The following is a 15,964-nucleotide window of genomic DNA, read 5'->3' as shown; positions in this document are numbered from 1 at the left end:
TCATATTGTATGCCTTATATATTTATTTATATTTTTTAGCCTTGAAAAAGAAACGAACTGTTTCGAAACGTCGGCGTTGTTACAAATTAAACAATAGAATAAAATTGTGTCCAATATTCCCAATATTTTCTTATTTATTAAATAACAATGGATGATAACCAAGTAATAACATCATAATATATATGAAAAACATTTGGGATGGTTCCCTTCCATTTAGACGTAGGTAGGTACCTAAGGTACCCTGTATATTATTGAATGTTCGAGATTTAAAGATTTTCAAAATAACTGTAGGGCCAATAATTCCATAAAAAAAAAACTCATATTACTTCGAATTACTTTATAATTCCGACTAGTTATTAGAAAAACTTTCGAAAGTCAATAAAAGAAACCTCTTCTTTCTGACATAAGCAAGCACCTAAAAGTGGTCAACACGACGTATGTGAAAACCACGCGGCGAGTGTCAGCAGACATATTATTAGTTATTGCGGAATTCCCCATTTAGGAGAATAAAACGACAAATCACAGATAACACTAATAATGTGTTTCATTTCAACAATTTATTTCTTTTGTGAAAAATATTTACCAATCATAGGGGACTCTATATAATTTCGATATGTGCTTATGTGCCTATCTCTAAGGCAAGCTATATGTATATACAAGGTGTCTACTTTTGAAAAATTCCAAACTTCAAGGGAAGATCATACAAGATTTTTGCAACAAAAAATTTTGTCACACATTGTCGAAATGTTGATGGTTATTCTTTAGTTAATTTTTTCATTTCACGAAATATTTCAAGTTTTTTCATTAAATCAATTATATTTCAGTCATCCTTGTAGCGACATCAAATTTGATCACAAATCTGGAAACGAGATTAAATTTTTTACAAGATAAGAAGTTCTGTGCACCGAAAGATTCTTATTGCGGCGTGGTAATTACCACGCCGCAATAAGAATCGTGATATTCATTTCCTTAAGGAGATAAATATCACGATTCTGAAGTGAACATTTCGTTGAAATAAAAAAAAATTTCAATACATCCTTTTAGCAATTCGGATTTCTTGAAAGAATTAGAAAATACCGCCCTCCAATATTTGCCGCCCCGGCAAAATTCCGGCATATAGAGCTGGCCCTGATTAAAATTACATGAAATGTTTCGAAGGGTTGTATGAAGTGAACAAACCCCACAAAATTTAAATAAAATCGAACTACATACTGATTTTCAAGTTATGGATATCAGAAATTTCAAGCCCATTTTCATTAATCACCCTGTATTTTCGGAACTAAGACTTAGGATACACAACAATTAAGCTATGTTTCTGAAAGGGCAGGATGACCTTCATCCTGTATTCATCACTAGGCTATGGCCAACCACTTATGTTACACTCTGTATAATGAATGAACAATCGTAATTTCTTCCACGAGTATTTGAAACCGAGAGAACAGCCAGGACCCAGCTTCCAATTCGAAGATTCTGATTGAATTTCATGATTCAGTAAATTAATGAGTTCAATAGGTTTCGGTAGAAACATTTTATTTTATGTTATCTTACAATGAATATCTTCTAAAAATAATATCAATCAGAAATATTGGTGGTACAGAAAAGATGTATAAAATTTCATTGCGAAAATATTGTAATTACAAAGTTACAAAGTATAACTAATAGAAAAAACTTTGTTGAAAAAGATCTTGTTTGAGTTCCTACAAATTTTATTAACGCAACTAATTTAAACATGCTCTTCTTCCTTGGCCTTAGTTTTTGAGTGTAATAAGTTCAATGATTGTTCTTCATTAAGTAATATGTATCAATGTAACATCATCAAAATGTTTCTGATTCAATAAAATAAACATTTTACATATTTAATCGCAGTATCCGTATTGTTAATCGTTATTGATTTGGTCATTATACCAGATTTTACATTGCTTTAAGTAATTTAGTTGGCAACACTGAAACGAAATGTAACGTTAGATCGACTTGTCCAGAAAATGAAAACTGAATTCTGAAGCTTGGCATAAGCAAAAATTAATTATTTGACACAAATTCTAACCTCATGTTATTCCAACTGAATGATTTTATTGTGATATACAAAGTTGGAACTATCTAATATTCTTCGTTGATCATTCTTTATTTGAGTTATTTGTTTTTGAATGTAACTGGAATTTCGTTTTGTTGTTATTATTTGGTTCAGTATTTCCTATGATGGCTGGTAGAAATCGTCAAGTGCCCCATAAGAATCTAACAACGATATTTTGGAAACTTCAAGGAGCTTTTTCAGATGTCGTCAGTCATCCTAAATATGTTACTGATAAACAATCTCTAGACAAAACCTGGAAATTAATGGATAGAGTCGTGAAACTGTGTCAACATCCCAAAATGAAATTGAAAAATTCTCCACCGTTTATATTGGATATTCTACCTGATACCTACCAGAGATTAAGACTCATTTACTCTAAATATGAAGATAATATAAGTGTATTACATAATATAGAATATTTCAATATCTTCATCATCAATTTGATACGAAAATGTAAACAGGCTATAAAGTTATTCAAAGAAGGTAAAGAGAAGATGTTTGATGAAAACTCCCATTATCGAAGAAATCTCACAAAATTAAGCCTTGTATTTAGCCACATGTTGAGTGAATTGAAAGCTTTGTTTCCAAATGGTGTGTTTGCAGGGGACCAATTCCGTATTACTAAATCTGATGCTGCAGACTTTTGGAGAACTAGATTTAATAATAGGTATGCTAATATTACATCAGATTGATATATAATTCTATGTTTTGAGGCACCAGTTTGTAGATGTCTTGAATTATATAATTTTTGAATATTTTTGTAGCACTCTTGTTCCATGGAAAGTATTCAAACAAGAACTTCACAGTGTTCATCCTATTCGTTCAGGACTTGAAGCAATGGCGTTGAAGTCAACAATAGATTTAACATGTAATGATTTTATATCAAATTTTGAGTTTGATGTTTTTACAAGGTTAGTATTCTCATTTTATTTTTCACTTTGATATTTAACTTATTGATGAAGAGGTTTTTTAGGAGAAAAACCCCATTGATTTGTACTGTAGCATTATTAGATTTATAATTGAAATTCATAAAGTTATAGTTTTCTGCTCAATTAATATTTCAACTGAATTTAAATAAAAGATTTTAAAATGATGTAATTTTCCACATCCTGATTTGCATTTCTTTTCAGGCTATTCCAACCATGGAGTACACTGTTAAGCAACTGGCAGGTACTGGCGGTAACACATCCAGGGTATGTTGCATTCCTGACTTATGATGAAGTAAAGGCAAGACTGAAAAAATACATAGGAAAGGCCGGGAGCTACGTTTTTCGACTTTCTTGTACAAGGTTAGGTCAATGGGCTATTGGTTATGTAACTCCAGAAGGAGATATACTTCAAACTATACCACAAAACAAAAGTTTGATACAAGCACTTAGAGATGGTTACAAAGAGAGATTGTAAGTAAATGATCGAATGAGGATTGATTGAAGAATCAGTTGATTAGTTTTGGGTTCTTAATAGTTTCATTGGTTTTTTTTCTGATTAGTTTTTGTCTTTCAGTTATTTATATCCAGATGGTAGACCTGTAAATCCTGATCTATCCTTTGCGGTTCAGCCTACACCAGAAGACCACATTGCTGTCACTCAAGAACAATATGAACTTTACTGTGAAATGGGAAGCACATTCCAATTATGTAAGATATGTGCTGAAAATGACAAGGACATTCGAATAGAGCCATGTGGACATTTGCTCTGCACACCTTGTCTCACATCATGGCAAATTGTAAGTACATACCTACTATTACTCAAAAAAATATTTTAATCCAAGGCCAATAAATATAAAGAGATTTCTGCCAGTGAGGTATAATACTTTCATTTTAAAGTTGGAAAATGTGTATTATTCATAAAAAAATTCCAAATATATACACCCTTGAAATGAGATACATGTCTGTGGTGGACCACCTGGTACATATAATCTGTAAGCCATATAATACCTCTAGTTATCTCTTATTAGAAAGGACCTGTTTAATTTGGAGACATCACAAAACAGAATACCGAGCTACTCGAGACTAGGCTGATTAACATTTCAATGGAAAGAGCTTCTTTTTGTTATCTTTACTTTATTGATTTTCAACTTATTTAGGTCTCACCATTTTACGATTTCAACTACATATAATATACAGCATGTTCCTAAATGATATGCTAATATTTAAGGGTGCACTCATTAGGGCCATTTAAAAAAACTTCATATGAACTTATGTCGTAAACATACTAATTTTTGAGATAAAAGGTGGTGAAGTTTCAAGAAAAATTTTTTTTTTTATAACCACAATGATGGTATTGCAGATATTTTTATGAAAATTGGTAATGTTTTCACCTATATTATCAAGATAAATTTCTTGATGTAGAAACAATATTTTTGCCAGTGGTGTGTGTATGGGTTTTGCATTGAATATATTTGGAGAAAAAAATGGTACTACACTGCTTTTTCTTAAATTAAAAATTATTTTTGAAATTCTCATTCATTCCTGAACAAATTCGATTGAAAAATATTCAATGTGAAACCCATACAGACGTCACTGGTGAAAATTATAAAATTGTTTGTCCTTCAGAAAATGTAATTTGATACAGTGAAAACATGTACTAAATTTCATATACCCAATTCAAATATCCGCAATAGCAATGTGGTTGTATATCAAAAGTTTATGACATAACATATGAAGTTTTTTCTGAAAATGGCTCAAAAGAATCAAGTAGACATATTGGCTACTCCTACATAGAACAGAAAATTTCTATTCTGGATTATACAGAGTGATCATAATTAATATTCAAACAGAAACTACATATAATGACCAAAAACAGTCTTCTTTCAAATGGCATCCTTTGAAAAACTTTGAGATTTGAGTATAGGAAAACCTAATAAAGATAGTTTCAGAATTAATTTTTACATTCAATAAGATATAGAAATACTGGGTGTGTCATTTGAAATAAGAAAGTTTTTGGCCATTATTTGTAGTTAAATGTTTTAATATTAATTATTATCATTCTGTATGATCCAGAATTATTATTTTTTCTTTATATAGCAGTAGCCAATATGTTTACTTGAAAAAACATTGTCTGTATTGGCTGCATAACTGGTTTCTTTATTAATTACCAATTGAAAAAATTCCATATTTTCAATGTTTCGCCATTTCCTCGTAAATGATGTTTGTAAGGTATAAAGTGATCTGAAGAAACTCATGATTACTTGAGTTGCCATTCCATTTTTGAATTCATATACAGGGTGTTACATTGAAAAAAGGTTGACTTTGGTCTATATCATTGTTTTCGAATACCTGTATATATGAAGATAATTGTAAATTCTGCTTCGCAAAGAAAGATTTTCAAAATATTTTTATTTACTCCTTTAAAATGCAATCCAGGTTTGTGGTAGGGTATATACCTCCCGAGTCCAGTTTTACCATGATGATGTAAATCTGAGGTAAATAGAAATCATCCTTTTCATTATGGATGTACATTATATTTTTCAGTATGAAAATTGGGAAGTTCTTAAGGGTATCCATTCGGTAGTTGCGATAGGAATGAGCGCCCAAAATTCTGACAGTACACATCTACATACTATGGAAAAAACGTGCTGGCATGAGGGCTGTTTACCCATACCAGTATAAACACCTATTGAAAAAGAGGCAACATGTTATTTGGCCAGAAATTTTCGCAACATGTTGCTCATCTTTTTTTAAATAGATATTGTACAGAATTCCCATTTCTACAGAATTACTCCTCATCTTAAACTATAGTTCAATTCATGGAGCATTTTCCCCATTTAGTTTAGAACACCTGCTTCAATTCTCTGACCTAATAAAGAATGTCATCGCAACAAATAAAATATGAATTAAAAATAGACCATAAAGAAGAAACAATATTAACTCTACATCACGGAAAAAATAATACAAAATTTGCAATTACAACTTGAACCTTATTTGTGGAAAAAACTTTGTATCCATTTGATAAACTTTTTACAGGATTCAGAAGGCCAGGGCTGTCCATTTTGCAGAGCAGAAATTAAAGGCACAGAACAAATCGTGGTTGATCCTTTCGACCCAAAAAAATCTCATAATTTACAAAGGATTTCACAGAATGCAAATAATGTATGTATACTCGATGAAGACGATGTAGAGATGGAAATGTCAAGCGATCATAATATTCACAACAATGCTCATAGCTATGTTGAATGACTTCAAGTACTACTATAGGATGTACCTTTACTTTTGGCAAAGGCCAATTTTAATCATTCTTTATTAATTGGGGCCTTACACAGGTAACGGTAATTTTCAGAGGGATACCACATTATTCATTTGTATATGTACAAAATGGTTGGTTTGGTTTAAGCAGGACTGCTTTGCTGAAAAAGTTCAATATCCATTGATGCTGATTTCTAAAGGTTCATTTAGATATTAAGGGAAATATATGTCAAGAATTTCGTTGGATCCACACTATGATACAAGTACAAACTTCATCCTTTTATTTCAACTGTCCTCTATAAATTGATACTCTTTCTTCAGGTCGATCAATATAGGAATTCATAATATGATTTTCATTTGAGGGCATTTCCTCTTAGAACATTTTATGTTAAAGGGTTAAATATAATGTTTTCATCGTGTTAGCAATTCATTCTAATACAATAAATGAAACACATCAACTATTCAGATTCTATTCATAAATAAGTCTTTTGTCATGCTTTTCTATACTCTTTCCTTTAAAATATGTTTTTAGTGAAACAATCAAAATTTTTTTTTACACTCCCAAATTTAAAAGTTCCAGTTCAGATTCCATTTGAAATAACTAAATTATCATAATTATATATTTTTGATTATTAGTATCCAAAAGTGAACAAGTTTTTGCCGTTTTCAAAATGGAATAATTTTCCAATAAATCTCATTTGTTAAGTTTATATTACTGATATCCATTGAATAAATTATCATTTGACAACAACCAATTTTTGAAGTTTCTCATAAATCTCTTATGTGGTAAGGTAGATTTTCACCACATGCTCTGCATCAATATTTGTTCACTTAGTATGTCGATGCAGAACAGACATAATAATGACTGATGCAAAATGCTGCAGCTTGACTATTAAGAAATATTGGTTGCTATTCTGTTAGGCTGTTTATTTTCTTACATACTATGGTGCATTCCGACTAAGTGAAATTTTTAATTTTAGATCAAACCCTTCAACATGAAATCAAATAACATTCGTTTCAATCATTTTCTAAAAATTTCAACGTAATTCAGATATTTTCAAAATCAAATAGATACTTGATACAATGATGTGTATATTTCAAGTTCAGGTACGTCATTGAAGACTGCTTCAATACATTGTTAAATTTCAATAGTGCTCTTCAGGATCAGTGAAATAAAAATAATATTTAATCAATCTTTTAAACAAACAATAAACACAAAGTGAGGAATAATCATATCATTCAAAACCTACTCACCTTTGATGTAATAAATTATGAAACATATCAAAAATTATATTATTTGCATTAAGTTAGGAATTTTTTTTCCCAAATGTAATGAAGATGTATTTTTTGTGAAGATCGAAAAAGAAATGGAACTGATGCACTGCAGCAGTCTTCAAAGAAATTCTAAATAATATTTCAAGTGCAGGTATTTCTCAGTGTTAAATTTCATGTATTTGAATTTTATTGAAACTTTGAGAGTGTTTTAGAAAGTAATCTAAAAATCTAGGTGTAGCATAATTGCCAAAAAACAAGATGACTCAAAAATTCAGGAATTATACAAAAATAATCAAAATTTCAAAATAAACATTTGTAGCTACAAATGCAGCATAAATAAATATGCTCTTAGTAAAAATAGGGAATACAAAGTTTCCCAATTATCAATAAATACTATTTTGTCTTGTTTATATCCATATTGTGAAATACTAGTGCTGTAAAAATGTGCCATTTTCTTCACTGACCCTTGGATAAAGCTTTTTATAACAATACACAAAAGTAGTTTCTTTTGTTCACTAGGCAGGTTATTTGTACGAATTATTTCCAAACAAGAAGAGGGAGGACACCATGTAGTGTCTTCCAAGAAGAAAACTTTCAAAAACACTCTGCTTTTTTCAATGCATTCATACCTATTTCCTTAATAACTCCAACTTGGCGTGATAAAATTCTCAGTGCAATAAATTGTCCAACGATATGTTGTTTCTTCTGTATGTATTTTTTTAAAACTCATTTCGACGATAAAATGTATTTTCTTACGCATCCTTCAATTATTTATTGGTTTTAGTATTCATCATTTATGTATTGTAAATGATCATTTTATGCGGGAAAAGGTAAAATATTCTTTGTATTAAGTAGAGTATGTACCTAATAGTATCTTATCTGAGGCCAGAATTGAATGGGTTTCGACTCTAATATTCAAGAGAATATGCAATTCTGCATTTATTCTCACCTATATTGCTTTAATTTTGATATTCTTTTTTCTTAGGGTTTCCGTTCGATTCCTAGTTGTTTCTTCATGTGATGTAGATTTCAAGTAGGTTATGGAAAAATCAGAAAGAAAACACCAAATTGGAAGCCTTAATCAATATTCTCATGATTGAATTTTCTTTATTACTCTGATCAGTGATTGTCTAATTTTTTTGTTCTTTCTTTCTGACTTTTCCATCTTCGAGCCAGGACATTACGAAATCGTTTAGGTACTGATATTTATTATGCAAAAATCATTTATTTATTTTTAATCTTCTGAATACTGTATCTATATTTTATCATTATTATAATTATACTTCGTTAATAAATTATAACGAAATTATATTTGATATATTATTTCATCACTATTGAATAGTTTGATATAGCTGAATGCTTTATTCCTCTTCACTTTTTTGATGACTCAATTCTGAAGCATTTAGGTAGCTATAGTTCAATAACATGTATCTAATCTTCACATGATAGATGAAATATTTCCCCTGCCGTTACTTTGCATTTCAATTGATCATTGTTGGCTTGGATTCTATTGACGACGCCTACGCAGAATTTCATTATAAGACAACAATATATCGAAAAAATTTACATATCCAACATCTTCAATATATAACTCATCTTTGTTGTTTTCTCTTTCAAATATTATTCAGAGACTTTGTTCATAAGAAAGGATCAAAATTAAATAAATTTTTGAAGATGAGATTTACTGAAAAAACTAAAAATTGACTTAAAAGACCATCTAATTCACAACAGTAGACCGATATGTATATGTATCATGCGGTCTCGAAGAGAGCAAATTACGCATGATAACTAGCGCTCAAATACACACCCGATCGTATCTGCAATCATGGAAATTTTGGGTACAGAATTCGGTGCTTTTCTTATTTTTTTTTTAGTTTTCAACTTTCGGCACCCATGTAGGATTCGGATTTGTGATTAATAATAATAAGAGTTTCGGGATCTTCTATTCCTTATTTTGGAAAAGCTGTGTCCAATGAATTCTAGTGTAATTTAAACAAAAACTGAACATAGCCGGGTAATTCTTGAAATGTTATGTTCGATATTTAAATGATCATTTGATTTTAAATAATAGCGGTCCAAACTCAGCAACAAAAATAATTTTGGTAACCTCTTCAACTAGGTATTTTAATTATTGACATAGTATATGGTCACGACTGGTCACCATAGGAACCATATGACGAAATATTCCAAGAGCGCAATAAGAATGAAACGAAAACAATGAAAATATATCGGTGTTTTTGAGTACCTCGTTCAACAGCGACACATCGTTCTATTTTTAATTTCGTCTGAATGATCTGAAACGAATCTGGGCTTAGGTAAAATTCTGCCCGTCCGTAAATACGAAACTCAAACGGAAAAACATAGAAACTTGAAAGTTTTAGAGTATTAATTATGTTCTCGATTGCTGTGGACCAGTTCGTTAATGGACAAAATGACTAGGAATTTCGGCGTGAGTATGACCGTTTGGGATTTTGTTTTTCTGGTAGTTTCAAATCTATAAGATATTTTCGACATGATCGCGTCATCTAGGAACCAGAGAAAATTCAAGAGGAATATCCAACATTTCAGGGACATCAAACCAGACCGGGTTGAAATTTTGGAAATATGAAATCTTGTTTTGATTGCGACAACAAATGTCATATAAAAAAACTCAAATGGCCCCCTAGAAAAATAGGCGCTTGAAAGAAAGAGAACTCAAAAGTCATACCAAGTTTTCCTTTTCTGGAATCTTTATAATTATACTTTTATCGTGTTTACGAATATAATTTATTTTATTATTTATAAGCTATGTATTAGGCCCATTGAAAAGTCCCCGGTCTGATGCACATATTATAAAAAAAATCTTATGTTTTTCTTTTTAAATATATCAACTTTAAAAGAGCCAACCCATTCAGTCTATTTTCACTAGTTTTATTTTTCAAGTATGTTTTGAGAAAAAAAGCATTTTCAAAATCACTTTTTGAAATTTAGTTTATTTCTTTACATCGATTCCTATGAATATATTTAGGAGAAAAATACCGTCGTAGTATTTATACAACAGAGTACTCAAATTCAAATTTATGAGTAGAAAGTTTATATGCAAAAAACCGGTAAAAAATGATAGTTATCACCTTTTTTGCATTTTTTTCAATGTTTTATCATGAAACTTTGGTGGCAAACTTCAGATTTGAATTCTGTACCCCAGAAACAGAGATAATAAATCGAAGAAATTAAAACTACCCCATCAACTGAGTTTCAGCAGAGATAAATATAATACGCCAATTTTGAACTATCGTTTGAGCCAGGTTTTTCGGACAAAAAACTTTATGGAAGAAAACGTCAGAAGATTAAATTTTTTTTGTATTTTTTTTTAATGTTCCGTCACAGAATTTTGGTGCTAAATCTCAGATTCGGATTCAGAACCCAAAAAAATAAAGGGTGTTTTTTTTAGAGCTATAGAACTTTAAATTGCAATAAAACAACGATGGATTATTCGATTGATATGAATTTTATTTATCCGCAAGATAATCTTGTGGCATTACATTTAAAATATGATTTCTGGCATATGACCACGGCTGGCTCGAATGTAGTCCAATCTGGACGTCCAATTTTCGATGACTTTTCCAACATTTGTGGCCGTATATCGGCAATAACACGGCGAATGTTGTCTTCCAAATGGTCAAGGGTTTGTGGCTTATCCGCATAGACCAATGACTTTACATAGCCCCACAGAAAGTAGTCTAGCAGTGTTAAATCACAAGATCTTGGAGGCCAATTGGTCCAAAACGTGAAATTAGGCGGTCACCAAACGTGTCTTCCAATAAATCGATTGTGGCACGAGCTGTATGACATATTGCGCCGTCTTGTTGGAACCACAGCTCCTGGACATCATGGTTGTTCAATTCAGGAATGAAAAAGTTAGTAATCATGGCTCTATACCGATCACCATTGACTGTAACGTTCTGGCCATCATCGTTTTTGAAGAAGTACGGACCAATGATTCCACCAGCCCATAAAGCGCACCAAACAGTCAGTTTTTCTGGATGTAACGCTGTTTCGACATACACTGGAGGATTAGCTTCACTCCAAATGCGGCAGTTTTGTTTGTTGACGTAGCCATTCAACCAGAAGTGCGCTTCATCGCTAATGGAAGTAGTGCGCGATACATATTCCGCACAGAACCATTATTTTCGAAATAAAATTGCACTATTTTCAAGCGTTGTTCAGGCGTCAGTCCATTCATGAGGAATTGCCAAACCGAACTGAGAATAAATTCACTTGACAGCTGTTGAATCGGTCGCTATCTTGAACAGTAATGCCAACTTAAAGTTATATACCTCGAAAAAAAACACCCGTTACATACGATCGAAAAAATCAAACTAACCCATAACTTTCCTTTGAGGGGCACATGTGAGCACAAATTGACTGGATTACGTAGAGGTGATTCAATTCAAATTTCACATTACAAATTAATTGAACTGAGAGTGATAATTTCATTCACTTTTTACAAAATCCATTAAAAAATATTTTCGTGATTTTGAAAAAAAAAAAGTTTTTTTGACATCTTTAACATTTCGGGGGGGGGTTTGAACCCCGAAACCCCCCCCCCCCTGGCTACGCCCGTGAATGAGTAAATAAAATATAAAACACCGACCACCAGTGGTCGAGAATTAAGTACAATCAAATTGGTTCTCGACCGCGAATAAATAAAGGGTAAAAATAAGTGTTTCGACGTTAATTCGGTGGTCGCAAACTAATATTCAGACAGTTGATATATAAATGAATCAGGGTATCGAAAAAAAACGAAAATGATCCAACAGAAATATATCGGTTGAAATAAACAATTATTGAAGTAACATATTGGTTCTCGACCACTTTGGTCGAGAAATAAAAGATACAAATTTTCCAATACCAGTTCGCGACCGCCGAATATTGAACAAAAAAATATACATTTATTTGCTTCTTGATTGAAATACACTCAAAAATATATCTTATAGTTGATATGGAACATTTAAAATAAGAAATAATTACTATTTTCTGGTCATATATCACAAAGTACTTTTCTAAGAGAGGACGAGAAAGAACCCTTTTCTATGATAGACGATTATAAACTAATTTTTAGCGCGAAAACTTTGACCTATACCACTACTATGCAAACTATCTTGGAAGGGTAGAATGGTCGAGAACACGTACCGCGAAAATATTTTGCACTACATGATATATTTTTATTATTATTTTATCTCAAATCACGGAATGGTCGAGAACCAGTGCCGGTCGGCTAACCAGTGCATTCACCCTATAATTATACGTTTTTATCGTGTTTACGAATATATATTTTATTATTTATATTATTTATATTTTATTATTCATAAGCTATGTAGTTTGAAAACCATTACTACATTAGAATCGAGAATGATTGAAGTGTGTCAGGTGCAAGTGAGAAGAATGGCTGAATCTCGCGCCCCAAATTGAAATAGTAATGACAAGATGACAAGAATTCGTCTTTACTTGTGAAAGTACCTGGAAAAAATTGCGTTTAACGCTTCAGAAACTCTTCTCAACACACGATCAATTCGTGATATTGAAACCAATGAATTTGTTGTTTTATGAAAACATCAACCAACAAAACGAGCAGAACGGGACTAACCTATCTCGATATTAAGGAAAACGAATCGATTTCAACGTACCTACTCGCTCATATACTTTTTGATTTCATTTGGTATAAGAATAGATTAAATGGAAAACTCGATTACTATTGGTTCGTTACCTTTATTTTCGTTAAAATAAACCTTTGTTATCGTTGAAAAAATGCGACGGCTGTTTAGCGCCGTGATTTTTGGGTGAGAAAATGAGTCCACCCTGTACCAATTAGAATCAACATGTGATACATTTTTGCAATCAACTGAACTAGAGTAATCGGAAAATTGAGACAAAATGGGGGGTTTCATTTATAAAAAATGACAGTGACTTCATTACTCGAAAGTAATTCACTCTGTTTATTAGATTATTATTTTAAAATATGGTAAATTAAAATAAAAAAAATTGTAAATTAAAATAAAAAATCGACGTGTTTCAGGATTATTTCTTAAAATGGTCTGTTTAGCTAAAAATGAATTTGTTCCATACTTTACGGACACAGTGTATACAATACATTTCTTTGCGGTCAAACGAAATATTATATTAGACATTTTTTTCCAATATTCTTATTGAATTTTCTATGGTTCTGACGATATGATGATGATCAGCTCAGGCGCGGATCCAGGCCCCACTTTTGGGGGGGGGGGGAACTTTTAGATACTCAAAAGCCAAAAGATACTGGAATTCTGGAGAATGATAAATTGAGTAGCTCCCAATAAAAACACCATTGGCAAAAATATTTAAGAACTGCATTCATAGAAAAATAGTGATTATTTGAGCCTTAGTTTGTCAAATTCTAGGAGGGCAGGCAAAATTTAAGAGGTGCCCGGGCCATTTGGGGGGGGGGACGTTCCCCCAGTTCCCCCCCCCCCCCCCTGGATCCGCGCCTGGATCAGCTTCGCATTGTGTACAGAACATGAAACAAGTGGTAATCTGATGAGGGTCATCAAACAACCACCGTATTCCCCTGACATGACACCGGCACAGGGCCGGCGTTAGTGGTGAAACAGTGCAGCGACAGTTTCAGGCCCTTTATTTGAGAGGCGGCAATTCAGCCCAGTTTGCTGACTACCTTTGATTATTTCATCCTTGTTTTTTAAGAACAACAGAGGTTGTTCCGCTCCGCTGCGTTTGTCAACATTCCCTGCAATAAAAAGCACTAAGCCGCCTGTGCATAATAAAAAAAACCTAGCAGCCCAACCAATATAAACGGAATTTCCTTTTACCCTCATTCAAAGAGGGTCATGTTATTTATGCTGTTTCAGCAGGTGCGCCGAAAAATTCTTTGCTTCAAGCGCCAACATTTTTCGCGCTGGCCCTGTTCCGGCACTTACTAGAAGTCAGGAGCTTTTGCGCGCTTGTTCGTATTGTTATTCATGTAATTTTTTCACGAAAGTTAGATATAATTTTTTAATTTGATAAACCAATATACCTACTTAATTCCAATTATTTTTCTGAACATAAATGTGAAGTTATAACTTTCTGGTCTGTGAAAATATTTTCTTGAAGAAACGAAAAAGCATATGAAATAATAGATGCAATCATGAAAGGTTCAATTCTTCCTCTTTTGATATATGCTATGCTCTCATCAGTACCTCATTATCGAAGAAGGATATTCTGCTTTGAAATTTGTCTATTTTTATTGAAATTCACAAATTATAAAAGAAATAATGCCGCGTCTTCTTTATATGAACCCGAAACCCCACGAAAATTCAGTCCTTTTTGTTTTTTTTCTTCTAGGTATTTCCTCGACGCCCTGTAAATAACCCAAGGAAAATTCAAAGACTTGATTCTAAAGTTGATAAGGTGAATCAGTACTATGATAGCAATGCATGTTTAATGTTTCAGAACTTGATTTCTCGAATGTTATTCTTAAAAAATCATGAGTCTTGATTTTGAACCTATTTATCGAACTCTAAGTACCAAGGCAGTTTAAACACCAAATTCCATCCAGATCTCATCAATAAAATGGATATAAGTTGATTATTATTTATTCCTAATAAAAAACTTTGGACTAATTTGGGCATTATGAAATAAGATAGGTACTTATTATAATAAATTTCATCGGGCATGTTCTCATTTATGGTTTATATGATACTCATAACATGTCATAGAAATCAATTACCATTTTAGGGATATAGAGGAGAGTCCCATTTAAAAAACACCTCTATATCTCTTGAACGGTAATTAATTTCTATGATCAGCAATGAGTATCATGTAAACCATAAAAATTACTGAAAAAAACGTCTTAAAATTTTTCGAATATCTCGAAGATAAATCAAGATTCACTGTGTCCGTAAAGTATGGAACAAATTCATTTTTAGCTAAACAGACCATTTCAAGAAATAATCCTGAAACACGTCGATTTTTCATCTTAATTTACCGTATTTTAAAATAATAATCTAATATACAGGGTGAATTACTTTCGAGTAATGACGTCATCGTCATTTTTCAAATGGAACATCCCCATTTTGTCTCAATTTTCCGATTACTCTCCAATAATGTATCACATGTTGATTCCAATTACTTGTGAACAAAAATGAAATAGTATTGTGTGTGCTTATTAGTTAAATCAACAATATTATCATATATTAGGAAACAGCTCATTTTCATTAATTTAAAAATGTAACAAACTACAGGGTGTTACATTTAAACCAATTGCCGCTAGACAATAAGTATTTTTGATAAAGATAATATTTTTAATTTAACTAATGAAGAATGTTACGCGTTACTTTATGAGCACACACAAAACTATTGTATTTTGTCCATCCTGTGCCAATTGGAATCAACATGTAATACATTTTTGGAATCAACTCAG

General features: G+C 31.9%; 1 protein-coding gene across 1 annotated transcript; it reads left to right on the top strand.

The window, feature by feature from the left end:
* Window positions 1-1,964: 1,964 nt before the first annotated feature.
* Window positions 1,965-8,839, top strand: LOC123673963 (E3 ubiquitin-protein ligase CBL). The gene is made up of 5 exons (XM_045608746.1): window positions 1,965-2,738; window positions 2,836-2,982; window positions 3,202-3,471; window positions 3,575-3,797; window positions 6,037-8,839. The coding sequence occupies exons 1-5, from the start codon at window positions 2,194-2,196 to the stop codon at window positions 6,247-6,249; spliced, it is 1,398 nt and encodes a 465-aa protein (XP_045464702.1). The 5' UTR covers window positions 1,965-2,193; the 3' UTR covers window positions 6,250-8,839.
* The last annotated feature ends 7,125 nt before the right edge of the window (window positions 8,840-15,964 follow it).

The sequence above is a fragment of the Harmonia axyridis genome, chromosome 2, assembly GCF_914767665.1.
Source record: "Harmonia axyridis chromosome 2, icHarAxyr1.1, whole genome shotgun sequence".
NCBI lineage: Eukaryota > Metazoa > Arthropoda > Insecta > Coleoptera > Coccinellidae > Harmonia > Harmonia axyridis.
This window is presented reverse-complemented; position numbering and strand designations above follow the sequence as displayed.

Excerpts from the sequence above, each read along its gene's own strand:
- LOC123673963 (XM_045608746.1), top strand. The coding sequence starts at position 2,194 with ATGATGGCTGGTAGAAATCGTCAAGTGCCCCATAAGAATCTAACAACG. Across the intron at positions 2,739-2,835 it reads AGAACTAGATTTAATAATAG|CACTCTTGTTCCATGGAAAG; the intron begins GTATGCTAATAT and ends ATATTTTTGTAG. Across the intron at positions 3,472-3,574 it reads GATGGTTACAAAGAGAGATT|TTATTTATATCCAGATGGTA; the intron begins GTAAGTAAATGA and ends TTTGTCTTTCAG.